The 27660-nt window shown below is 39.8% G+C and overlaps 1 protein-coding gene across 2 annotated transcripts; it reads left to right on the forward strand.

Moving 5' to 3' along the window:
* Positions 1–68: 68 nt before the first annotated feature.
* Positions 69–26937, forward strand: LOC107744996 (filamin-C-like). 2 transcript variants are annotated; one of them, XM_016558834.1, is made up of 45 exons: positions 69–275; positions 638–716; positions 799–999; positions 1540–1662; positions 3180–3317; positions 3425–3551; positions 3752–3888; positions 4192–4385; positions 4476–4589; positions 4670–4813; positions 5082–5205; positions 5311–5471; positions 5550–5640; positions 5727–5896; positions 6069–6186; positions 6275–6537; positions 7676–8273; positions 8361–8534; positions 9523–9685; positions 10072–10232; positions 10470–10637; positions 11438–11561; positions 11684–11840; positions 11991–12107; positions 12979–13168; positions 13296–13319; positions 13510–13757; positions 14481–14573; positions 14967–15066; positions 15191–15331; positions 15464–15592; positions 15695–15868; positions 16985–17146; positions 17696–17899; positions 18354–18506; positions 18596–18718; positions 19659–19904; positions 21318–21587; positions 22292–22429; positions 22525–22640; positions 22997–23129; positions 24092–24268; positions 24356–24574; positions 25714–25920; positions 26010–26937. In XM_016558834.1, exons 4-45 carry the CDS (start codon positions 1626–1628, stop codon positions 26195–26197), a joined length of 6915 nt encoding a protein of 2304 aa, XP_016414320.1. In that variant the 5' UTR covers positions 69–275; positions 638–716; positions 799–999; positions 1540–1625; the 3' UTR covers positions 26198–26937. The 2 variants fall into 2 exon arrangements, with proteins under 2 accessions (XP_016414320.1, XP_016414321.1); XM_016558835.1 differs by lacking the exons at positions 69–275; positions 638–716; positions 799–999 and having other exon boundaries at positions 1276–1662.
* Positions 26938–27660: the final 723 nt, after the last annotated feature.

Genomic DNA, 27660 nt, shown 5'->3' on the forward strand with positions numbered 1-27660 from the left:
TAATAATAAGCAATGCGCAGTGGTTTTTGTTGTAATTTTGCTGTCATATTTTCAGGATTTATGAATGTTCTAAGTCTTCTTAGGTCTTGATGGCAGACAGCAGCTTTGTAAGGTTTAACAAAAATAGAGCTTTAACTGTGACAGATAAAATGGAGTGATTGTATCTGAGGGATATTTCTTTCTTCCTTCAGGTGAAGGTGTTGTTTGCTGGACAGGACATTGACAGAAGCCCTTTCCTAGTAAATGTGTCTAAAGCACTGGGAGACCCGAACAAGGTGCAGGCCCGTGGGCCAGGTTTGGAACCGGTGGGCAATGTGGCCAATAAACCCACCTATTTTGACATCTACACAGCAGGTAATGACAGTGAAATGATGCTGCTTGCTGTGAAACTAGAAACTATTCGTGTTGAGGCCAGCTGAGTTTGTGGTGGAGACCGTGGAGGCCGGGCTTGGAGAGGTGTTGGTGTACATCGAGGATCCAGAGGGCCACACAGAAGAGGTCATCTTCTAATTCAAACTTTTTTTCATCTCAAAACAATCCAGCATCTCTCAGCCAGGACTATTTGTAAACCATGCAGGTTCCTGATGGTATTGGCAAGATTTTGATGTTCTTTTATTCAAGATAATAATAAAACAAGGTGCAGGCCCGTGGGCCAGGTTTGGAACCGGTGGGCAATGTGGCCAATAAACCCACCTATTTTGACATCTACACAGCAGGTAATGACAGTGAAATGATGCTGCTTGCTGTGAAACTAGAAACTATTTATATGTATTTGTAACTCATGTATTTGTGACTCAGGTGCAGGAGCAGGCGATGTCGGTGTGATCATTGTGGACTCTCAGGGCCGCAGAGACACAGTGGAGATCATTCTGGAAAACAAGGGCGACAGTGTTTTCCGCTGCACATACGGCCCCATTTTGGAGGGCCCTCACACTATATATGTGACATTCGCTGGCCAGCAGATACCCAGAAGCCCTTTCACTGTCCACATCTCAGAGGGTGAGACCCATGTCTTCACTTTGTGATGTTAATTCCTTGAAAAAATAAGTTAGATGTCCTGCAGAGTCTTCTTTACCAAAGCTGTTAATGCACCAAGAAAACAACAAGTGCTTTTTTTTGCCTGAGCCTTCGACTTGTTGTTTTTTTGCTGCATTAAAAGCATGCCACGTTCTTTCTAAAATGTATTATGCACCTGCTGAAAAGCCCAGCTTAGACTAAAGCTTAGGCTTTTTCTGATGAATCTGGTTGGCTTGCTGTTGAAGACAACAAGTTTCAGTATGCTGGTCTTTTCAGTTGTGGCATTTTGCACCTAAAGAGCTTATTTCCCCCTTGTAATGAGTTCAAAGTTGATTGATTGACAGCATGCTGATACTGGACAAGTCCCAGAGAGACCTGCTTTCTGTGGCACTGACTGAGACCAGGCTGTTTGGTTTTGAGCTCCGTTTGCTCACTGCTCCAGGGGTCCACCACCCTCCTGATGATGACGAAACGCTTTATTGTGTTTCCTCTCTCCTCTTTCGCTTGTGTGTGTCGTTCTAGCTCCTCCGAGCGGCCGGCAGATCGGCTCCCCGGTTCACATAATCCCTCAGTCTATACGCACGCCGCCCTCAGAAAAGGCCAAGAAAATGCCTCCCCCAACACCACCCAAACCCAGGCGACCAAGTTAGTACGGGCCACCCAGGGGGCGTGGCAAATGCCTGCTCGAGCTTGGTCCCCTCCCTCCTGTCTCCTCTCCTCCCCTCACCCTGGATGTGTCCTCTCTCGGGCACGCCACCTCTGGCTCGTTGGCATGCGCTGGCGCTTTGCCCTCTGGGGCAGCTAAAATCAACAGGAAGCTTAGATAGATACAGGAAGTGATGGGATGAAAGTGAGTGTGAGTAAAAGTGAGAGTGTGAATGAAAGTAAGAAGAAGGTTAGACAAGTGTTGCGAATGCTGCTGCTGGTCTTGTTTTAACTGATGCAGAAAAAGAGCCACCATTCAGTGGTGGGACTGGACGATCACTTAACAGATGCTCAGCACACCAGGACCACTTTTGATTGGATTCTGCTAATATTTATAATTTAGTAATAATAATTCAGAATTTTACAAATTTAACCCAATGCTATAATTAATTAATTATTTAAAGAAAATAATGAAATAAATTAACAATAGTAACAATTTGGTTTAAATTAGGGCTGAAGATGTTAATCAATCAAGATTTTATTTTATTTTATTTATGTGTTTAATGTGTTAATATAACAGCCCTTGTTTAAACTATTCACTTTAACCTGAACTGACATTGCATCTATTTCACACCTACAATTTTTAAAGCCTTAAAAATTAAGATGCTAGAACCTTATTTAGCATCAGAGAGCCGATATCTGAGTGACCGTTTGGGTGTGTAATATAGTCATCTTCATCTTAGAGATCACCATCATTGTCATCATGATCGTCGTCATCATCTCGGCAGTTGCTCGATTTGGCCGTGTCGCTCTATAAATACTAACTCAGAGAATGGGAATGCTTTAATTATCTGTCTTAACATGATTTTCCTAACTGAAGTATACAATTAAGTAACTTTAACTAATTAATTATTCAATTAACACTACTTTTTCAATTTTTTCACCTAACGTGATTTTGTAGACTTTAGTCTGCCTTTTTATCCAGCACTTGAAGAAACAGATACTGGAAGAAGAAATTGTTTGATTAGTTCTGAGAAAGCACTCAGGACTGAGCCAGACTGTTTTAATAGGCATTTTATTGCTCTAAAAGAGCTCATTAGTGAACTTAGTGTGAAACACCAAACCTTAACAGTAAGCCACATATTAAAAAAAAGTTGGCTTATATCCTTCACAGCTGGTTCTTGTATCGAACTACAAATATTGTGTTTATTTTAAGCCTTTTTATAAGCTCTTGAGAACACTGATCAGTATGCCTGTAGTTTTCATTATAGTGGTCTCGCTACATTCCTAATAGGGTCTTTATGAGATTGCTAATTGCTTTGTCATAGGCTTTTAAAGGAAACATTCTTTCTTTGTTTTTCTTGTTCTTCATGGCTTGTACCTTTGGCTGGGTCCATATGCATAACTAACATTGACAACTTCATCTCCATTCATGTGTGTACGTTTCATTAATCTTTTTTCGCCTTTGTACTTATTACCTTGTGAGATCAAGAATAACTACTCTTTCCTCTTTTTAGCAAGCAACCCGAATGCCTGTCGGGCCATCGGGCGCGGCCTGCAGCCCAAGGGTGTGCGTGTGAAGGAGGTGGCCGACTTTAAGGTGTACACGAAGGGAGCAGGCAGTGGAGAACTACGTGTTCAAGTCAAAGGGCCAAGTATGCATGCAACTGTTTTGACTGCAACAACGATTGTTGATTTTTTTCTGTTTTAATCAATTTTGCATCATAAATTTAGTTAGCTGAATTAAATTTTGTGTTTGCAGGAGGTGGCGATGAGCCTGTGAAGGTGCAAGAGCTGGGAGACGGTGTGTATGAATGTGATTACTACCCCATTTTCACTGGAAAATACATTATCACCATTACTTGGGGTGGCCACGCCATTCCCCGCAGGTAGGATGCTTTTAAACCTCCACCAGTTTACTGTGGTGTAGTCCCATTTCTGTTTCCAAAAATCTTCAAATCTGTTGACCATATTAAAAGGATTATACAGGATATGGAAGTGTTATTTCAGAAAGATCATCTAGGAATTATGCCGATTATCATGAACATCATCCGTCTCACTTCTGATCAAAATGTGTATATGTGTGTAGCCCATTTGAGGTGGTCATAAGTGAAGATGCAGGCCCTCAGAAGGTGAGGGCTTGGGGTCCAGGCTTGGAGACGGGCATGGTTGGCAAATCAGCTGACTTTGTGGTCGAGGCCATTGGCACTGAGGTTGGAACTTTGGGTAAGTATCTTCTTTAACATTTTTGAGCCACTGTACCCAGAGATCTGGTGTTTATGCAGATCTTCTCAGCTCTGGCCCTCAAGGTCCACTTTCCTGCAGAGTTTAGCTCCAACTCTAATCAAACACACCTGAACAAGCTAATCAAGGCCTTCAGGCTTACTAGAAAGTACAGGCAGGTGAGTTTGTCAAGGTTGGAGCTAAGTTCTGGAGAAAAGTGGACCTCGAGGGCTAGAGCTATCAACCCCTGGTTTATGGTGTGATAAGATGCCTGGGAAGTTTGGTTGAAACTCTTTCCATGCACAGGTTTCTCCATCGAAGGCCCCTCACAGGCTAAGATAGAGTGTGATGATAAGGGAGATGGATCTTGTGATGTTTTGTACTGGCCCACTGAGCCTGGTGACTATGCGGTCCATGTCATCTGTGATGATGAAGATATCAAAGACAGCCCATTTATGGCCCACATCCTCCCTGCAGCCAATGATGTCTTTCCTGAGAAGGTCTGCCCTGACAATTGGCAATAATGATTGCACATTCGTTGGGAATATTAAATGACAGCCGTAACTAAACTAACTCATGCTTTTATGCAGGTTAAGTGCTACGGCCCTGGGCTAGAACCAACCGGGTGCATTGTAAACAAACCTGCTGAATTTACAATTGACGCCCGTGGAGCTGGAAGAGGACATCTACAGATTTACGCTCAGGTACATTTTCATTCAAGTCCCAGATGCCTCATGCCCCACTTCATTGGTACAAAAACGTTTTTGTCCATCTTTTATTCAAGGACTCAGAAGGCTTCCCCATCGACATCCAGATCACAGATAATAGTGACAGCACATATTTCTGCATCTACATACCCACCAAGCCCATCAAACACACTATCATCATCACCTGGGGAGAGGTCAACGTTCCCAACAGTCCATTCAGGGTGAGAGCTCACTGTCAACAGGCTGACTTCAGCCAGCTGATGACATTTTTATGTTGCTGTTTGTCAAGAACTTTCATAAACTGGATCTACAACAAGTTCAGCCTTTCAGTGAAAGACCATGACTAAATTTTTCCAGTGTTAGATTTCAAACTTTCCCATTTACATGGTCATAGATTCCATATTGGATCATAACTTTACAAGAACCACTGTCCTCCAAAAGCTTTAAATTTCTAGTTTTACAGTACTCTGGTCTTTCTACATTTCTCAGGTGACCATTGGAGAAGGCAGTCACCCAGAGAACGTGAAGGTTCATGGACCAGGAGTGGAGAAGACTGGCTTGAAGGCCAGTGAACCCACATACTTTACTGTGGATTGCAGTGAGGCCGGACAAGGTCAGAGCCAACATAATTGCTTCCGTAATACTTATTATGGTCAAATTTGACCAGATCTGATCATAAATTATTTTCCTTTTCTCCCATCTGTTCTGTTCTCCTTAGGAGATGTCAGCATTGGGATTAAGTGTGCTCCTAGCGTGGTGGGACCTGCCGAAGCAGATATTGATTTTGACATCATTAAAAATGACAACGACACATTCACAGTGAAGTATACGCCCCCTGGAGCAGGACGCTACACCATCATGGTGCTATTTGCTGATCAAGTGAGTCTCAGTCAATAATACCAAATTCTTCTCTATGCAATTTGAGATCTATAAATGCATTTTGTAATGAATTAACAGGAAATTCCAATCAGCCCCTTCCGTATTAAAGTTGATCCATCCCATGATGCCAATAAAGTGAAGGCAGAGGGTCCTGGACTCAACAAGACAGGTCAGTTTGATTGTCAGTGACTGAAATTAGAAAAATAGTAGGTAAAGATAGCCATCTCATCTTCATTTAATGTGTCTTTGTCACAGGTGTGGAAGTGGGCAAGCCGACCCACTTCACGATCTACACTAAAGGAGCAGGCAAGGCCACACCTGAGGTTCACTTCACCACAGCTGGGAAAGGAGAAGCCGTCAGTGACTTTGAGATCATCGATAACCACGACTATTCTTTCACTGTGCGTTACACTGCGTTACAGCAGGTGAGGCACTCCAACACTGGGTTGCTGTTCACAGTGTTCGAACTATACCGTGGACTTTGGGGGAGCCCACTTGTTTTTTATATAAATGGACACCAAGTGGTCATATTATATATTATAATATTACAATATTATAAATTCTATCTTGCTCTATCCTGTTTGTTTTGTGATCCAGGGTAACATGAGCATATCTGTGTGCCATGGTGGTGACCCCATCCCCAAAAGCCCTTTTACCATCACTGTTGCTCCTCCTTTGGATCTCAACAAGGTCAAAGTTCAAGGACTCAACAACAGTAAGTCCACAGCAGTTTAAGTGTGAAATGAAATTCTAGCTATGTTGATTGTATTTATTGTATATATTTTGTGTGCTTATCTCTTTAGAAGTCGATGTAGGGAAAGATGAGGAGTTTACCATTAACACACGTGGTGCGGGAGGTCAAGGAAAGGTGGACGTCAAGATTACCTCACCTTCTCACCGGCCAATCCCGTGCAAGGTTGAATCTGGAGCATCCAATGAGGTGCACACTGTTAAATACATTCCCCCGGAAGAGGGGCCCTACAAAGTGGACATCAGCTATGATGGAAACCCCGTGCCTGGAAGTCCTTTCACGGTGGAGGGAGTGATGCCTCCAGATCCCTCAAAGGTAGGAGTCACAAATAGGAGAATGCGATTCATTTGTTTACCCGTCATTGTCTTATTCAACTGAGTTTTCATGATTTCTGCAAATCCTTTTGATTGGAAAACATTTGTTACCCAAATGATCTCATTAGAGATACGGACTTGACATTTCAAGTCATTCATGGATGCTTTCTCAAGCTTTTGGCTACATACATACTAAGAGCTGGCTAGGATGATAATACTCTCCATATGAGGAGAAACATGGAATGCATTTTAGGAGTAACCAGAGAAATTGGACTGTACCGTGCAATCCTTTCCTCACAAATCAGAAAGACCTTCAGAGAGTTTATGAACCACTAACTGGAGTCAGAATGTTCAAACTAAACTACAACCAGATTTTTTAAAACAATATTTCTTGATCCTCAGTGCAAGGAAATTTTCTGTTTGTAGAGGTTTACTCCAGGAATGCTGGTTCCAAAGTCAACCCATTTAATTTAATTGTGTTTTTGTTTGTTGCCTGTTCTCTATAGGGCTGGATTGTTCCAGTGAAGGTTTTTCTTCTCCTTGAGCCAGATTCTCTAGTTTGTATATCAGTGAAGAAGCCTAAAACAAACACAAAAGGCAATTTAGCCATTGTGGAAAATTATTACAGGACAGTTGTGTTTAATTAATCTGTCAGGGAAAGGTGAACTCGAGTGTAGTGTGCCAAACAAGGTACTTCATCCACATGTGGAATGGCTGCCCCATTCTCTGTCACTGGGCCGAGGTCTCACTGAGAATCATTAGATGGGTTGGTCTGTACAATACTGAAACAGATACAGATCTCTGACCATAAATGGATACAGATGATGAAGGCTGGTCGGCTTTGAAAAATATTGGACTGTCCTCTAGTACTCTTAAAGCATGTTGGACTGTTGAATTATTGAAAATTCAATGCACACCCAGAGTGGCCATTTCACCTTATATGTGCATTATTTTTTTATATTTCAGAGTTCTGGAATCTATTATTCTGCTTACCACATATACCACATGCATAATTTAATTATATTAAAGTATAATATCTTCTGGTTCTTTTTCAGGTTGAATGACTTTTTTAGAATTCTGTTTTAATTTGTTATTGAAACTCAATCTTGACAACAGTTTTGTCTTACTTTTACTTCAAGGTACGAGCCTACGGCCCTGGCCTAAAGGGAGGTATTGTGGGTAAACCCGCTCCATTTGCCATCGACACCAAAGGTGCAGGTACAGGGGGTCTTGGGCTGACTGTGGAGGGTCCGTGTGAAGCCAAGATTGAGTGCCAGGACAATGGAGACGGATCTTGCTCAGTATCCTATCTGCCCACTGAGCCTGGAGAGTATTCCATCAACATCCTGTTTGCTGATGCTCACATCACTGGTTCTCCCTTCAAAGCCATGGTGCAGTCTGTCTTTGACCCCAGCAAGGTCACAGCTAGTGGACCAGGGCTGGAGAGAGGAAAGGTCAACGAAGCGGCATCGTTCACGGTGGACTGCTCTAAAGCAGGCGAGGCGGAGTTGACCATCGAGATTATTTCAGATTCAGGAGCGCAGGCTGAGGTTCGTGTCCAGAATAACAGCGATGGAACATATTCTATCACCTACATCCCTCCTTTCCACGGAATGTACACCATCACGATTAAATATGGAGGACATGCAGTGCCGAAGTTCCCTGCAAGGGTGCAGATAGATCCTGCTCTCGATACAAGTGGAATCAAGGTCTACGGTCCAGGAGTGGAACCCAGAGGTACAGTAAGATGGCCCATCTAAATGCCCTTGTGTTTAGTACCATTGTGTTTAGCAATGTGCTTCAAAACTTGGTGTATTTTGACAGGGGTGCTCCGAGAGGTCACTACACACTTTGTCGTTGACACTCGGGTTCACAGCAAGATGGGTGGAAACCACATCAAAGTTCGTATTGTTAATCCATCGGGTGCCAACACTGATGCGTACATCACTGACAAAGGAGATGGCACTTATAGAGTGGAGTATACAGCATATGAGGATGGTAAGATATCCAGTACATAGGGGAAAAATATATATATTTATTTTTGCTGAACTGAATTTTCATTTAGATGACTCGTACACAAATTTTAAGAACATTATTAGCGATTAAATTAAATGACATTTTAAATTAAACAAAAATGACCATATTACAATAAAAACCTTCAAAAAATCCCGGTCTTCCTTAAAAATAGGCATAATTTTATCTAATTTATTTATTTTTCTTTTGCATATTCTTTACTCTTTTGGTGTTCATTTCTTTGGAGATTAATGCTTTGTAGCACATTTATTGTCCATGAGTCAGAAAGAACAAATGATTAATAGTACTAGAAACTGTAAAAAGGGAAAATCCTCAATCCATGGGCCTGTAGGCAGTAAAACCAGACTAGGCCATAATTCTCTCTTTCTCTCTGTCAGAAAAATGTTATCCACGCACATTGGGTTGACATACAATAACTAAAGATTATATAGTTTGCGTAAAGTCTGTCATTTTCTTGCTTCATCCTGACTGAAGCCGGCCTGTGTTTCCACCCCTAGTCTTCATTAATTTAACAGGCCATGTTGGCATTTCTTCTGAACTGAACCTCCCTTTCCTCCCTGAGAATCATGGGACATACACATATACTCAGAGCTGTCTTTTATTCCGAGCACGGCTGCTGTATTGATTGTTCTGTGTGGAGGTCAGTGTTGCGAGATGGAAATTCATTCATTGTTCATTGTGTTTTGAGCAGAGACTGCTGATGTCTGTTTTCCCATGATGCCTTGATAATATTAGATCACAACTATCGATTGAGAGAGGAAAAAAAAAACAATCCCTCTCCGTATTGCCACAAAGTCTCTTCCCATCAAAGAAGGCAGTTCTCAGACAGGATAAGAAGCACTGAGGCACCATTAAAGTCAGCCAATCAGATTGGAGCTTGCCAGAATGAGAAAGTACTTTCCAGCATCATATTTATAGGTGAAAGAGTGCTGTTATTTTTGTCTTTGTGCAGGTGTGCATCTGATAGAGGTGCTGTATGATGACGTACCTGTCCCCAAGAGCCCGTTTAGGGTGGCGGTAACCGAAGGTTGTGATCCCAGCCGTGTACGTGCCTACGGTCCTGGTCTGGAAGAGGGTCTGGTCAACAAACCCAACCGCTTCACTGTGGAGACCAGGTACATATTTCTACGAAAACCTGCTGTTGAATATGAACATGTTCTGGAATGGGCTCATTTGGAAACATCGAGTCAAACACAATAAGTCTGAAGTACTATCTATGAGCCATTGTTTTATGTAATCACAGATGCTTTTTAAATAGCTTGCATGAAAAAAAAACCTCACCAACCATTCAATGCCATTCACTGGGAGTGACGAAAATTAAGCAGTAAACCCTATATGAATAGTTCTGTTGTAAAACAAATCTGGTTTACTAGTTTAAACTTTGGTGTTTGCATGCTTTGGACTGAATGTGAACAGGGCTGAATATACTGTAATTGCATAACTATTTTTAGATTTTACTGTAACTTATGTTTTCTCCCATGTCTGTATTTTCCTCTTTCAGGGGTGCTGGCACGGGTGGTCTCGGATTGGCCATTGAGGGTCCATCAGAAGCTAAGATGTCTTGTAAAGATAACAAAGATGGCAGCTGTAGCGTGGAGTATATTCCTTTCACTCCTGGAGAATATGACGTCAACATCACTTTCGGAGGTCTGCCTATCCCAGGTATGATGTAATTTCCTTCTGTCTAACTCATTCCGTGGTTTGTTTCTAAGTGAACTCAACACGCTAATTATGCATTGACATTGAATTTCAGCAGTTTGAGTATATGAGAGTGTTAAGACGTTTGGATGCAAATAATCATGACAGTTTGATTTAGTGCTTGAATATTTCATACCTCAGGGTCTGTTTTAGCATTTTATGAAGGAAAACGGTAACTGTACAATTTCTGTGGGTTTTTAGGTAGCCCATTCAGGGTACCTGTGGGGGAGCTGGTGGATCCAAGTAAGGTGAAGTGTTCTGGTCCTGGTTTGGGAAGTGGAGTAAGAGCCCACGTCCCTCAAACCTTCACCGTGGACTGCAGCAAAGCTGGACTCGCCCCACTAGAGGTGCTTCTGTATGAACCCACAGGTAAAAATGGATTGCACAGAGAGTTTGGACAAAGTTCTTGACGTGTATAAATGCAATTTAGCTTTTAGAAATGTAAACACTAGAATACAAGGAAGACTGACTTAAGATGTATGTATGTGTTTAGCGAACATGAGGAAGTGGTTTATATGCATATTGATACTTAATATCTATAAATCATAAGTAATTTAGCAGTGTTCCCCTCTCAGGATTTAATGTTGCCATTTTCAAGGCATTCTATCAGTTTTAAACTACATGTTTTTAATGCAACTTTGCTGGTTTTTGGATTTAGTAAATAATACATTTTACCAATGAGGGGCATGTATTTCGTCCAATAAACTTTTAGTATTGTATACTACTTTTCAAAAAGTAAGATTTTTTTAAAGAAAATTAATGCTTTTTATTCAGCAGCAATGGATTAAATTGATCATAAGTGCCAGTAAAAACATGTATAAAGTAATGAAAGGCTTCAAATTCAAATGCTGTTCTTTTGAAATTTCTTTTAAAAAAGAATCCTGAAAAAAAATATGAACCCACATTTTTTAACAGTAGTGTACATCAAAAATGCAAATTAGGCTATAAATGACTATAAGTGAAAGGACATGAGGACCATAGCTTTAGTTCCACGTTTATGCATAAGGCTGTGATGACCTTGAAAATGACAAACTGGTGCTGGAGAAAGTCCTGGATTTGCATTCAGTAATGTCCATATGAAGCCTGCAGACACATTCATCAACAGTGTTTTACAGTTGTCTAGACTAGATGACAGGCATGCAGAGAGATCAACTGTGTTGTTATTCTAGGGTTGACAGAGCCAGTGAATATCACAGACAACGGTGATGGCACACACACGGTGATCTACACTCCTGCTAAAGATGGACCTTACACTGTGTGTGTCAAATATGCAGACCAAGAAGTGCCACGCAGGTGAGCGGGCTGCTTAAAGTATTAATAAAGTCTTAATATTAATGAAGCGAATAGACTATGACCAAATCTTCAAAGCTGATTTTAGAAATGAGATGTACGTGACTCTGTTTCCCCCTTTTCAGTCCATTTAAGATCAAGGTGTTGCCTGCACATGATGCCAGTAAAGTTCGTGCCAGCGGTCCCGGACTGAACGCTTCTGGCGTTCCCGCCAGCCTGCCGGTGGAGTTCACCATCGATGCCCGTGACGCAGGCGAGGGTCTTCTCACTGTACAGATACTGGTGAGTGACGACAGCACTCGCTCAGGCCTCTTTTTTGACATGTTTTAAGACAGAGGTTTCCCTTGATGATCACATGTGCTTTAATGGCCACTGTCCCCCCTCCGCTTCCCTCTGCCCTGACCTCTGACCCCTTCCCTGCTGTCGCTGTAGGGTCCGGATGGGTGCAGGCAGGAGGCCTCTGTGTTTGTGGAGGACTGGGGTAGGAGGGTGTGGGAGAACCACATTGTAAAGGGCACCATCCCCTTCCATATTCTTAGGAAAGGATGTGTAAGGCGGCCCCTCCTTTCGGCCTCCTCTTGTTGTTACAACTCACCATGTCTGGCATCCCTCCCATTAGCCTTGGGCCCCTAAGTGCTCATGGATCGTCCCCTTGCTACTGTACTCCCTGCCCCAGTTCCCCTGCTCCTTTGGCTGCTTTTCGTCTTAATTGTTTCCTAGTTTTGCCTTAGTTATTCCCTAGTTCTGAATTCATTCCCTAATAATGCCTTTTTGTGTTCTTTCTATCTATCTATCTATCTATCTATCTATCTGTCTGTCTGTCTGTCTGTCTGTCTATATGTCCTCTTGTTTCATATACACCATATTCCTTTGACACTGAAGTGACTTGGGAATTGTAGTTTCTTGAGAGTGATCTTTGTTTTTTTATAATCATACTACTTTCCATTCTGAAAAGGAAGAGAGAAAACTTCACTCAAACCAAAACCAAACTGCACACATGCAAAAGCATCCAGAAACATCTTTGTCTTGCACAAAAGTGCCGTTTTTGAATGTAAGAGTGAACCTTTCTCCCAAGCAGCCATACTTGATCATTTTGTACCGGTCAAGGGGACTTGATACCCTTAATGTTGCCTTCTAGTGGTCTCTGTGCACTGACCTATCATTAGATTTAGGCTAAAACCCTACATGTGGTTTTCCACTACATGACTAACAGTCAGACATGCCTGCTACTGTATGCAATCTGTATGAGGAATAGTGCCTTGTTCAATATCATCTATATTTATTTCAGCAAGTTCAGTTAGAACTTATTCAAATAAGAAATAAGATTTTTATATGCAGGCTCAAAAGAGCCTACGAATATATAGACACACATACACACTCATTCCCATGAACACAGTTTAACAACTCATTCATTTTGCAGGACCCAGAAGGAAAACCAAAGAAAGCCAACATTCGAGATAACAAAGATGGAACATACACCGTGTCCTACGTCCCAGATATGACAGGACGCTACACTATTACAATAAAATATGGTGGAGATGAGATCCCATACTCACCCTACCGCATACATGCGCTGCCTTGTGGAGATGCCAGCAAATGCCTTGTGACAGGTCAGTTGTATGTGACATATTGCTTTATTAAAATGTTATCTTAGCAGTCTAGTTTCTTTTTTGAAACAGCATCTTATGCACACCTTCATGATCATGAATTGTAACAGCTCTTTTTGTTGATTTGTAGTGTCAATTGGGGGACACGGATTGGGTGAGTTTTTTGAAAACATCATCAGTTACCTATATTGAACTTTGCAAGTCTTTTTATGTAGGATCAGTTTAGGCCTTTTTTTGTCATTATGGTGAATGTCAAAAAGTGACCCAGTGTACATGAATTCACACTATAACTCTCTGAATGGTGTAGTAAAATAGCTTTATTGTGATTGCTGTGTCATGGACAGGCTCTGGGCTCGGACCCACTATTCAAATCGGCGAGGAGACCGTTATCACTGTGGATGCAAAGTCTGCTGGGAAGGGGAAGGTCACCTGCAAAGTGTCAACTCCAGACGGGGCGGAGCTAGACGTGGATGTGGTGGAGAACGCGGACGGGACATTTGATATCTATTATACTGCTCCAGAGCCTGGGAAATACGTCATAACCATTCGCTTTGGAGGAGAGCACATTCCTAACAGCCCCTTCCATGTGGTGGTGAGCACCTTCTTTTTGAAAGAAGCCTCTTATGCTCACCAAGTCTGCATTTATTTAAATAAAAATATACAGTAAAACAGTAATATTGTGAAATATTATTACAATTTAAAATATCTGTTTTCTATTTTTAATATATTTTAAAATATAATTTATTCCTGTGATGCAAAGCTGAATTTTCAGCATCTTCAGTGTCACATGATCCTTCAGAAATCATTCTAATATGCTGATTTGATTCTCAAGAAATATTTCTTATTATTATCAATGTTGAAAACAGTTGTACTGTCTAATGTTTTCTGTAGAAAACAAGATTTTCTTCCAGGACTCCTCATGAATAAACATTCAAAATTACAGCATTTATTTTACATAAAACATTTTTGTAACAATGTAAAAGTCTTTATTGTTACTATTGATCAATTTGATGCATCCAAAATATAAATGTCTTTAAAAAATGTACTGACCCCAGACTTCTGAACAGTAGTGTATATGTTATATTTGTATTTGTTTTATGCAAATGATCATTAACAAATTCAAAATATGGCTACCAGTGCATGGTGTGTTTTTACAAAATAATTATTCTCCCAAATAAAAATATTTTTGTGCCTCATTCATTGAGATTATGTTTAATTTAGCAATTCAATTCCAGTTCAGTGGGTCGAATTGAATTAGCTGCATGTAAATGTGTGTCGTGTGAAGCCCTAAACATGTGACCACCTCCTCCTCCAGGCATCTCATACCATCCCTATAATCGAGGAACCATGTGATAAACTACAGTTACAGCAGCCCTACGCCCCCTATCAGGGCTACACCCCTCACTGGGTACACACCACCCCTAGTCATCAGATAACGTCCTAAACGCTCTCTGCTCCTCAGCCTTTATCATTACACCTTTTCATTTAATCCATCTTTGCTTAATTTCCCATGAGCTGTACTGCTGATGTCTTTTTAACAAGTTATTAAACAGCTAGTTGGCTGATCATGCATTCGTAGAGTTAATGAATAGGTTGTTGATCTCCTATTGCAGAGCCGTTGTTTTGCACAAGGTTCTTTGTAGCTGCTGCTTTTATGAATTTATTTCATCTGCTGCTGCCCAACCAGCCTGTGCCATTGTCTGTTTTTCGTTTTCCAGCCATTAACCCTTTGCACGCACTTAGATCTTCTCACTGTATTTAGTTAGCAGTGCAGTGATGCTAAAATCGCTTTCTCTTTAAGGCCACGGAGGAACCAGTCACTGCAGTGGATGCCATGGAGCCAATGCTCCGCCCGTTCAATCTGGTCATTCCATTTACTGTGCAAAAGGGGGAGATTACAGGTATTAACACTTATTAAAAATATTTTAAAAATAATAATTATCAGAGGTGCAAGGAAGCATGCATCTTTTCACAAAGGCCTGTGGAATTCAGTATTTGCAAAGACGGCATTTTTTTTTTTTTAAGGTGAGGTACATATGCCCTCTGGTAAAACCGCCTGTCCCCACATCACTGATAACAAGGACGGGACTGTGACGGTCAAATACGCCCCCACTGAGAAGGGCCTACATGAGATGGACATCAAATATGACGGGAACCACATACCAGGTATCAAAACAATTAGAGGTTTGCTGCTCTAAAATCTGTAAATGTAATAATTATGCTATAATTGGTCTGTTAAATAATTTCTGTGTTCATCTTTAAACATGAAGTCACACTCTTTCAATATCCCGATTACAGGAAGTCCGCTGCAGTTCTATGTGGATGCCATTAACAGCGGGCATGTGAATGCATACGGCCCTGGTCTGAGTCACGGCATGGTCAACAAACCCGCCACCTTCACAATCGTCACTAAGGACGCTGGAGAAGGTAATACACACATGCCAAGCCTGGCAGCCTCACAGTCACATTGCATTAGTCTCACATTGCCAGACCTCTGACTTCCCACATTGCTCTCTCATCTTCTCTCAGGTGGTCTGTCTTTGGCAGTGGAAGGCCCTTCTAAAGCAGAGATCAGCTGTAAGGATAATAAAGATGGCACCTGCACTGTGTCCTACCTGCCAATGGCCCCAGGAGACTATAATATAATCGTCAAGTTTGATGACAAGCACATCGCTGGAAGCCCCTTTACCGCCAAGATCACAGGTAGGGGGTTTTATGTGCCCAAATATGGGTATGAGAGAGAGAGAGAGAGAGAGAGAGGATGAACAAGAGAGGGCAAAGTTATGTCTCTCCATAACGTCTGTGAAGCACTAAATTAGCTGCCGTGTGTGTTTATGTGTGTGCGCGTGCCTTCACACCTGGAGAATTTAACCACATGTGAAGTGCTTCTAAAAGTAGGAGCCACTTCCTGGGAGTTTTTAGAAACAGGAAGCAGCTGTTTCCCCCCTCCTTCAGTCTCACTCTCACTTTGCCCCTCAACACTGCTCTCCACAACGGAACTGGGGTTGCACCCGCACAGTAAATGTTTATTTTTATTAACTGGATTATATGTGATTTATTTTTAATAACTGGATCATATGTGTTTTATGTACACTGCCTTTAAAAAGTTTGGGGTCAAAAATGTAATTAATCAAAAATAACAGTAATATTGTGAAATATTATTGCAATTTCTAATATTGGTTTCCTAGTTTAATATACTTTAAAATATAATTTATTTCTGTGACGCAGTGCTGAATTTTCATCAGCCATTACTACAGTCTTTAGTGTCACATGATCCTTCAGAAATTCTAATATGCTGATTTATTATCAGTGTTGAAACTGTTGTGCAGCTTATTATTTTTTTGGAACCTGTGATCATTTTTTTCTTTGATTCTTTGATGAATAAAAAGTTAAAAAGAACAGCATTTATTCAAAATAGAAATCTTTTCTAACAATATAAGTCTTTACTATCACTTTTTTAAAAATCAATTTAACATCCTTGCTGAATAAAAGTATTAATTTCTTTAAAAAAAAGGAAAAAATATTTTGAATAGTAGTTTATATTATATAATACAAAATTTCTATTTCGAATAAACACTGTACTTTTTCAAATTTTATTTAACAAAGAATCCTGAAAAAAGTATCACAGGTCTCAAAAAAGATTAAGCAGCACATCTGATTCTAACATTGATTATAAATCAGCATATTAGAATGATTTCTGTAGAATCATGTCACACTGAAGACTAGAGTAATGATGCTGAAAATTCAGCTTAACATAACATAACATAACATAACATAAATTGTTATTTTTAATTATTTTCTGTCTCATTCTTGATGAAGGTGATGACTCCATGAGGACGTCTCAGCTGAACGTTGGCACAGCCACAGACGTGTCACTGAAGATCACAGAGACGGACCTGAGCTCCCTGACCGCGAGCATCAGAGCCCCATCTGGCAACGAGGAGCCCTGCCTGCTGAAGAGACTGCCAAACCGACACATCGGTAAGTCACACGTCAAGCCTGCCAGCACCTACATGCGTCACGACTGAACTGATAAAGCAGAATATTAATAAGCCAGATCATATTATTTGTGAATAGATTCAGTTACTAAGGGATTTTAAAGACCCCAAATTTTGAAAATCCAACAGGAAGTTCAGGTAGGACTTATTGAAGTTTGTGTACACCCCTGCAAACAAGAGGAGTCACCAATATTTAGGTACATTTTCCCAGAAGATTGTGAGACTGCAAATGTAATGATAACACTTTTAGAAACTAGATAAACCTATGAGGTTTTTCATAACAAGATGTCAGCAATCAAACTCTGAAACTTTCTGATGAGGTGACGCCTGTAGTGTTTGCCTCAAAAAACCCGATTTGAGACTAAGAGCTCCTTCCTGCGATTTCAAAGAGAATCAACTATCAGCTCAGAAAAGGCTTTTGATGTAAAGCCAAACCCTGAGGCCTATCTTTTTAGTTGGATATGACAGTGCTACCATAAAATACTCGATAAACCTGAACAAAGAACTCATTCCCATTGCTCTTTGCCTTCAGGAATATCCTTCACTCCTAAAGAGGTGGGTGAGCATGTGGTCAGCGTGAAGAAGAATGGAAAACACGTGACCAACAGCCCATTCAAGATCATGGTGGGCCAGTCTGAGATCGGAGATGCCAGTAAGGTGAAGGTGTTTGGGAAAGGACTGATTGAAGGACACACCTTTGAAGTGGCTGAGTTCATTGTGGACACCATAAGTGCAGGTAAATGGCATTCTAGAATATTTGTGGCTTCCATAATGCACTTAAGGTACAGACATACTACACTACGATGGAAAATAAACACTTTTTTTTTTTTTGGAGGCAAAATTTCGACATTTTACCAAGCAACTTTCTGTTGGTCAGTATGCCTATTGCCCTTCAATTGCCCTTGTGCAAAACTCTCAATCACACAGTTTCCTATTGAAATGAATGGAAATTTCACAGAGCAACAGTAAATATTACTGCACTTTAAGCCTGAAGTACACTTCACTTTTGACACAAACGTTTAGCGTTATCTGACTGGATGTGTAAAATTTATGTCATGCGCACTGAATGCATAAACTAGCATGTGTGTATAAACTGGGATTTATGAAGGTTGGATTCACTAAACAGTCGTGCTTCTTTTGCAAACTGTATTTAATCATAAAAGCCATTGGTTCTGGTCAATATGTTATAGGTTATGGAGGTCTCGGTCTGTCCATCGAGGGGCCCAGCAAAGTTGACATTAACTGTTCGGATGTGGAAGATGGAACCTGCAAAGTGACCTACTGCCCAACCGAACCCGGAACTTACATCATCAACATCAAATTTGCCGACCAACATGTGCCAGGTACAGCATAACCCTCAAACTGAAGTCTCTTTAACATGCTTTCCTTCTGAGGTGGGTGACTCTTTTAAACACTTCATGTTGTTCCACAGGAAGTCCATTTACAGTGAAGGTTCTGGGCGAGGGAAGAATGAAGGAGAGCATCACCAGAAAGAGGCAGGCGCCCTCTATTGCCACGGTGGGCAGCACTTGCGACCTCAACCTCAAGATTCCAGGTGAGGAGAGAATGAATGAGGTCAAGCCTTTACAAAATCACATGCTGTCTAGTCGATACTGCATTTGGTTTGAAACTTACTTAACGAGCGTTAAAAAAGTATGTTCGATGCAATATAAATATGAGTAGCAGAAATTAAGTTAATTTGTATTACATTCACCATGTTGTCACTGTCAAATGACCTACCAGCATCAGTTGCGTCACTTCACTGGCATTCACAACTACTCTCCCGTGGCCTCATGGGATAATTTTTATGTGCACTTCAGAATCTCGCCAGAAGTAGGGTACTTTTCGCCTATTGTTGACATACTACTCATTAGGGCTGCACGATAAATTGCATGCGATATTTAACACGCATCTTGTCAGTAAAGCCATTCTGTAATCAGCGGTAAATCTCCATCACGTGTGGGCTTTCACATGGAGCAGCATTAACTGCACAAAGCCGTTGTTCACCGACAAGCTGCGCAAAACATGCGCAAAATATGATCGTGATTTTGCGCAGCTTGTCGGTGAACAACGGCTTTGTGCAGTTAATGCTGCTCCATGTGAAAGCCCACACGTGATGGAGATTTACCGCTGATTACAGAATGGCTTTACTGACAAGATGCGCGTTAAATATTGCATGCGATTTATCGTGCAGCCCTACTACTCATCTCATACTATTTTTCGCCTACTATTACTATAGGCATATTCAGACATAGAGCTTGTCTCTTTTTCCACCTGTTTCCCACTGTCACACGTGTCACTTCCTGTCTCCTCAATCAGAGTGGTTCTGTATGAGACTATACAATTTAAGTTATTTTGATTTAAAAAAAGAATACAGAATTTGTTTCCATTCTGCTCAGAAGCATGCATTTCCTGTTTCTCCTTTTTCATCACTTCTTTTCTTCTTCCTTCTTCTCTTTCCTTCTTCCTCTGTCTTTCGGGTTCCACATCTGTAGGGAACTGGTTTCAGATGGTGTCGGCCCAAGAGCGGTTCACGCGTACCTTCACCTGCAGCAGCCACACCTACACACGAACCGAACGCACCGAGATCAGCAAGACCCGCGCGGGCGAGACCAAACGGGAAGTGCGGGTGGAAGAGAGCACCCAGGTGGGGGGCAACCCCTTTAGGGATGTTTTCGGTGGATTCCGGGGCAGGGAGAGCCGGGGACCCTTCAGCAGCGCCCAGGGCCGACAATCAGAGGGTGTGTGTTTGTGTGTGTTGATCACTGGTTAAAGGGTTGGTTCACCCAAAAATGAAAATTAGCCCATGTTTTACTTACTTTCAAGGCTTCTTAGGTGTATATGACTTTCTTCTTTCACACAAATTCAATTGGAGGAAGCAAAGTTTCCTTACTTTAGCAAAGGAAAACCAGTCTCTTCTTGGCTTATATCAAAATCCTCTGACATTTTTCTTTACAAATCTTCCCTTTGTACATCTAATTCATGACCAACGTTTTGTTTTAATACGGCTTCCACGTACGACAATTAGCGGAAATGTGAGAAAAGTGTTTATAACGTTTTAAATATGGATGTTTTTCTTACAAAAATGCATGGATTCGCTACAGGAGGCCTTTATTCACCCCCCGGAGCCATGTGAGGCATGTTTTATTATGGATGGATGCGCTTTATTTGACAACTTTTAGACTGTTAAAAAAAAAAAACACCCGCCCAGTGCCATTATAACGCTTGGAAGAGCAAGGACAATTTTTTATATAACTCTGATTGGATTTGTCTGAAGGAAGAAAGTCATATACACCTTAGGATGCCTCGAGGGTGAGTAAAACATGGGCTAATTTTCATTTTTGGGTGAACTAACCCTTTAAACAGATAATTTAGGTCCTAAATAGTTTTTTTACTATTATCTCGCCCAAAATTTTGATTTGAAATGAGTTATTGATACCAGAATTTTCATTTTTTGAGTGAACTATCCCTTTAAAGGTGCAATAGGTGATTGTCTTCAGAAACATTTTTTGTTATGCTGGTTGAAAGTCTCTTCACATCCCGATAGCAATCATTAAGTTAAGTGGTCTAAATGTTTTTATCTGTATTTATATATTCTGTGGAAGGCGTAGCACCAAGAAATGTTCGTCCAATCAAAACGCTCTGTCCGAGCGTTTTAATTGGCTTTCCTACCTGCCTGTCAACGTATGTATTAGCATACCTCTGCGCACCCGGCTTGCGCAGACAGGATACGTCATCAGCGTGTTCATGCACGCTGTGCAGACAGGGGGCGTGGCTTTGGGCGGCGATTGCAGGGAGGGTGGGACGTTCGCTTTCAGTGCTATCAGGCTAAAGTTAGCATTTTCCAAGATCTCCTACTGCACCTTTAAGTTTTGCAGCTATTACAAGTTTCTTTTCGTGTTACTGTGAATGTGCGTGTGATGTCATGGTATGTGTGTGTTTATGGGGTTTTCGGCGGGAATGAGCGCACACTTTCCACTGCAGACATTTATGACAGGAGAGCTGAGCTGGAAAATCTGAGCAGCATTCAACTCTGTGGGCAGCCCAGCCAAAACATCCTCTTTTATAGAAGAAATGCCTGAAATTTTATGTGAAATGTCTCATTCGTGTGCCCTTCCTCTTTTCCCTTCCCTCTTTCTCATCCTCTCTCTCAGGGGAATCAGGTATGCAGGAAATGACCGCACAGGTGACGAGTCCCAGTGGCAACACAGAGGACGCTGAGATCATAGAGGGAGAGGACAGCACCTATAGTGTGCGTTTTGTGCCTCAGGAGATGGGCCCCCACACTGTCAATGTCAAATACAGGGGACAGCATGTCCCCGGAAGCCCCTTCCAGTTCACTGTGGGGCCCCTGGGAGAGGGAGGGGCCCATAAGGTTCGGGCTGGTGGTACTGGACTGGACAGAGGTGTGGCTGGAGTTCCAGGTAAGAGACAAGAAGCTGTGTTGTTGTTTACTAAAATAGTTGATGGAAAAATTTTTTTTTTTAAATTTTAAAAAATTGGCAATATTGTTATTGTAGTATCAATATACTATTATAGGTTTTAATATTTTGAAATAGTTTTTATTTTTACATTTTATATTTTAATTTCAACTTCAGTTAAAGCTTTAGTCATTTTGTTGTGTTTTTTTTGGCATTTTTACTATTTTTTAAGCATTTTTATTTCAGTTTTGGGTATTTCAATAATAAATGTTAAACTAAATGAAAATGTGAAATTTTGCCTTGCCAACTAACTGAAATAAAATAAGTTTAAATTGTAGTTTATTTCAGTTAACTTGTATTTTATTTCAAGAAAATGAAAACAAATTGAACTTAATTTATTTAACAAAAAAAGTGTTTTTTATGGTTTTAATTTTAGTTATGTGTTATAACCATGCTTGGCTGCTAACTGTAATAAAAATAGGATGAACTACTGAAATTAAACCACTAGAAACTACAACTGAAATAAAAAATAAAGCTAAATAAAAAAATTAAAATGAAAATATAAAAACTATTTTAAAAATAGGCTACTAATAAATACTGTAATAGTATACAAAAAATAGTTAAATAAGACTGACAGGAAGTCAGGTACTCTTTATTTTTTCTGGGATATTGTGAACATTAAAACATTATTTTTGTGTGATTTTTAGCTGAGTTCAGTATCTGGACCCGTGAGGCCGGCGCTGGCGGTTTGTCCATAGCTGTTGAGGGGCCCAGCAAAGCAGATATTTCCTTTGAGGACAGAAAGGATGGTTCCTGTGGGGTGGCCTATGTAGTGCAGGAACCTGGTACTACAACCTAATGTTTGCTTTAGTAGTGAAATCTTCCCTTAAATAATTTTCAGTTACACTCAGTCTTTTTTTCCTCATTTATTTGATTTCAGGTGACTATGAGGTGTCAATCAAATTTAACGACGAGCATATCCCAGACAGCCCTTTCACAGTTCCTATTGCATCAGTGTCAGATGACGCCCGCCTGCTTACCGTCACCAGCCTGCAGGTGAGTGATTCCAGATCAAACACACTCACGCACGAGTCGTGTGGAGAGGGATCGTTCTTCTCTGTAGCAGCGGGACACACTCTCTGTGAGAGCAGTTGATGGAGAGCACGGGACAGCTTATCATGAGACGAGACAAGTGTACTTGCAGTTCCCTTCACGAAGAGTGAAGAAGGAGTTTCTCAAGAAAGACAAATGAGCATGACGAAGTAGCAGAGCATTTTTATGTTGGCCATTGTGAATATGCTTAATGAGAAAGGCACATCTTTACATATTCAGTTTTAAACTTCTGAAGATTAGATGATATTCCAAAACTGTTCAGATTCTCTAAGTCTGTGTGGCTGTGTCTGTCTGTGCAGGAGATGGGTCTGAAGGTGAATCAAGAAGCCTCGTTTGCCGTGCAGCTGAACGGAGCGAGAGGGGCGATTGATGCTAAGGTTCACACACCATCTGGAGCAGTGGAGGAGTGTTACATCACTGAGCTAGACAATGGTGAGCATATGGTCACATACTCATGAATATAAAAAGTCTGGGGAATTATTTGTCTGTAATAAATTGTATGATTTATATGTATTATTATTAATATTCATATATAGTTTTATTAAACATTTTTATTATACTATTTTGTTCATGTACATTGTTTTTTACATTATTTATATAGTGTAGTATTTTTCAAATATAATAAAAATCATGTGTGTGTGTATTATTTAGTACATTTTTTTATTATACAATTGTTATTATATTTTCATAATTTTCTATATTTATATTTATACAAAATTAATTTTTATGTTTTATAAATTATTCACTATGCAATACATTACTTTAAACAATTTATATTATAATATTTAATTATTTTGTGAATTATTATTTATGTTATATTTTTATTTTACATTATATATTATTATCATTTATATTATCCAAATATATATGTGTTCATTATATAATATATTATTTTATTAATCAATATTATTATAATTATTTATGATATTTTATATATTGTCATTTATTGTTTAAAATATATATATTTATATTATTTTGTATATTATTATTTATTTATTATATTTTATATTATATATACTATTTACACGTGTGTATATATGTATTTTAAATTGTATATATTATTAATTATGTAATATGCTTTTAAATTATTCATAATATTTTGTGCATTATTTATATATTATTTTGTGTCATATATTATTATTATTTATATTATCTAAATATATATGCATTTATATTGTGATTATTTTGTGTGTGTGTATATATATTTTTTTCTTCAGTTTTTTTATATATTATTTTGATTCAACATTTTTTTATCATATTATTTTAGGTTATGTATTATTATTTATCTAAGATCCCAAATCTACTATATGATCGCTGTAAAATTTAAAGACACCGTACAACTGATATTAGTTAGATAGCGGGTGCATTTGAACACTGCGCCTGTTTTTGTGCAGATAAACACGCCATACGGTTTATTCCACGGGAGAACGGCGTCCACTCCATCGATGTCCGTTTTAACGGGAGTCACATCCCAGGCAGTCCCTTCAAGATCCGTGTAGGAGAACCCGGCCAGGCAGGAGATCCAGGAATGGTGACGGCTTTTGGGCCCGGACTGGAGGGGGGAACTACAGGTACAGTACAACACCAATGAACAGCCAATCACGAGTGTTAAGACACAAACACACAGAAACTCACTGGCTTCATCTCATCCGTCACAGGTGTAGCGTCAGATTTCATTGTAAACACGTGTAACGCTGGCTCAGGAGCTCTGTCGGTCACCATCGACGGCCCATCGAAGGTGAAGATGGATTGTCAGGAGTGTCCAGAAGGATACAAGGTCACCTACACACCCATGGCTCCCGGCAGCTACCTCATCTCCATCAAATATGGAGGACCGCAGCATATCGTGGGCAGCCCCTTCAAAGCCAAAGTCTCTGGTGAGACATCACACACTACAGTACATTATACTAGGCTTTTTTGCTCTTTACGTATGCTTGGACAGACACAGAGACGGCTTACACACAGTTAGCCAAAGGGTATTTTATCTGTAGTCCACCCTATTATATTATTGTTATTTTTATTATTAATTTAACAAAATTATTACTGTGCACATTAAAAAAACATTACTGTAGATGCGCCACAGTTAGCCAAAGGGTATTTTTTATCTGTATTCCACCCAAAAAACAAAACATAAAATCACAATATTATTAATATCAAAATATAATATAAAATAAAAAACAAATTTGATGATAAAATGGTTATAAACATGAAAAAACTACATTGTTGTTCCTTAAATATTAGATATAAAAAACCTACAGCATCTTGAAATCTACACCTGAAGTGGTGCAACAAAAACAGTTCAGCATGTAAATGTTTGATATTATATTATATTATATTATTCCACCCTAAAAACGAAAATTTAAATATTATTTATATAAAAATATAATACAAAATCGAAAATATTAAAATGGTTATCAACATGAAAATATTGAATAATAAACACTGCTTTATTCCACCTTGAAATCTACACCTATTAACGTTTTAATTGCTAATGCACTGTTTATTGATGTCCTTGTGCCTGTATTATATTATATATTTTTTATTACACACATTAATAGACATTACTGTAAATACGGCACAGTTGGCCAAAGAGTATTTTTCATCTGTAGTCCACCCAAACACAAAATATAAAATCTAAATATTATTAGTATAAAAATATAATTCAAAATATAAAAAAAATATGAAATAAAACGTGGTTATAAACAAAAACTGCTTTGTTGTTCTTTATAAAAAAAAGCTGGACAAATACATAAATGTGTAAATAACTATTATTACAAAGGTTTCTTGCGCTCATGTTGAAATAGGAAAATCTGGTTCTGAGATTATATGATCAGGCAGATTGTCATACAACATGATGGAGTGGATTTGAAACCACACAAGCTTATGACAACTATGAAAATATGCGACTTGAGATTGAGACTAATGATTGGAGGGAAAAAATGACAGCGGACATCTTTCCACCTCAACTCATCTTTCATAGAGAAGCAGAATAATAAGAGGAAATCCTCTCTTCCAGGTGCACGTCTCTCCGGAGGACACTCTCTACACGAAACGTCATCGGTTCTGGTGGAAACGGTCATGAAATCGTCCTCAGTGGCCGGATCTTTCTCTACTCTGCCAAAGTTCTTGTCTGACGCTAGTAAGGTGATCTCCAGGGGGGCCGGACTCTCCAAAGCCTTCATTGGCCAGAAGAACACCTTCACAGTGGACTGCAGTAAAGCAGGTACAGCTTTCTGGACAAGACATGTTTGTGCATATTACCCATAATGCTCTCATGCAGATGACTAAACGGCTTTTATTTTGTTTCGTCAGGGACAAACATGTTAATGGTAGGAGTGCACGGGCCAAAGACTCCCTGTGAGGAAGTGTACGTCAAACACATGGGCAACAGAATGTACAATGTCACATACACAGTGAAGGAGAAAGGCGACTACATCCTGATAGTCAAATGGGGCGAAGAAATGGTGCCCGGAAGCCCTTTCCACGTCACCGTGCCTTAAAGACTGTCTTTAGACCCTCTCCTCTATGCAAAGACTCTACTGATCGTCCTGGGAAAGAGACGGGACTCACCGACAATGCCTTTTCATGACATATTAATCAAGAAAACCGCTTCTATATCTGCATACGCTTTATCCAAAGTCCATTATGTGCTCATTTCACACTCGGTTATGTACCGTCATTTTTTTGTATTCTGTTATTTTAGATGTTGTGAGACTAGACAATGTTTGAATAATGAAATGCTAATTTGAAGACGCTTCGTGCTGAATCACATCCATCTTGTAACCAGTGAAGTTACTGTCCGGACCATTTACAGACAGCTGAATTATTTTATCCTTTTTTTTTTTTAATCTAATGCTAAAACTGGTCTTATTTTTGTGATGGAATAACACTATTTAGTCTGGACTAGGTTTGAAGCCAGTCCTAATCAAGGGTTTAGTTTGAGCGGAGAAAGCCTGATATTTAAGTCCTAGTGGACAAGGTTCAGACTCACGCTGGGTCTAAACCGGTCCCGGGTGGCCCAGCACCCCTGCAGACTGGGTTGTGTGATTGGTTAGATTTTTTTGTACCAAGCGGTGTAGCAAAAACCGTTCAGCATGTGAATGTTTGAAATCCCACAGTTTTTACAGTGACTATGTTAAAGAGCAACATTTTATAGTGATTTTATATGTATGAATTTAAAATAGAAATGTATGGTGAAACACTAATTGTTTGATATTTTAATCTACTGTTTGGTAAAACTGTGCTGAGAATATTTATGCGTGTGTTTTGCTTGTATGCCATATGTTTGTTGCATTTGCAGCCACTAGAGGGCGCTCTCCCACTAATGAATGCCAGGTGTAGTTAATGAGGTATTAGTTACAAACACAATCAATGGAAGCTGTCCAGGAGAAAAGATCCTTCAGGTCAGTGTTTCGATTATACTATTGATTGCGATTTAAAATAGCAGTATTTCCCCAATTTGTCCCAGATCAATCAATGAAAGGCATTTAAAATAAGCACAAGTATTTTTAGTTATCAAGTGTATCACGTAGCCCATCTTGAGAGCGAAAGAGACGTTTCCTTTCTGCCCTCATCACTAACACCATAACTAGGGTGGACCATATTAAACATGTCAGCAGGAAAATTCCTTCAAATAGGTAAATAAAACTGGAATGGTTTTCCAACTGAGATGAGATTTTTCTGTACTCTCAGGGAATGTAGATTCGGAGGCCTGGAATGTGTTAAATATGTGCTGTAATGTGAAATGCTCAAATTGATCAAGCGCTTTTCCTTCCAGTTTAATGAGCAGAATGAAAACGCATAACTTTCTGAACTCGCCACGTAATATGTGTAATATTCTCAGTTATATGAATCCAATCAGTTAAGACAAGCGTGCAGTTTGCTACAGACATCAATATTCTGGTTTTGTTAAAAGTATGCGGGTTGTGTCAGATATTCTGCTCATCTATCATCATGTCTGAGT

The sequence above is a fragment of the Sinocyclocheilus rhinocerous genome, unplaced genomic scaffold, assembly GCF_001515625.1.
Source record: "Sinocyclocheilus rhinocerous isolate Xijiao unplaced genomic scaffold, SAMN03320098_v1.1 scaffold2032, whole genome shotgun sequence".
Lineage (NCBI taxonomy): Eukaryota > Metazoa > Chordata > Actinopteri > Cypriniformes > Cyprinidae > Sinocyclocheilus > Sinocyclocheilus rhinocerous.

Bases quoted from the DNA above. Each gene is read 5' to 3' on its own strand.
- LOC107744996 (XM_016558834.1), top strand. From the start codon at position 1,626: ATGCCTCCCCCAACACCACCCAAACCCAGGCGACCAA. The intron at 3,318-3,424 runs GTATGCATGCAA...TTGTGTTTGCAG, and splicing joins TGTTCAAGTCAAAGGGCCAA to GAGGTGGCGATGAGCCTGTG. The intron at 17,147-17,695 runs GTAAGTCACACG...CTTTGCCTTCAG, and splicing joins ACTGCCAAACCGACACATCG to GAATATCCTTCACTCCTAAA.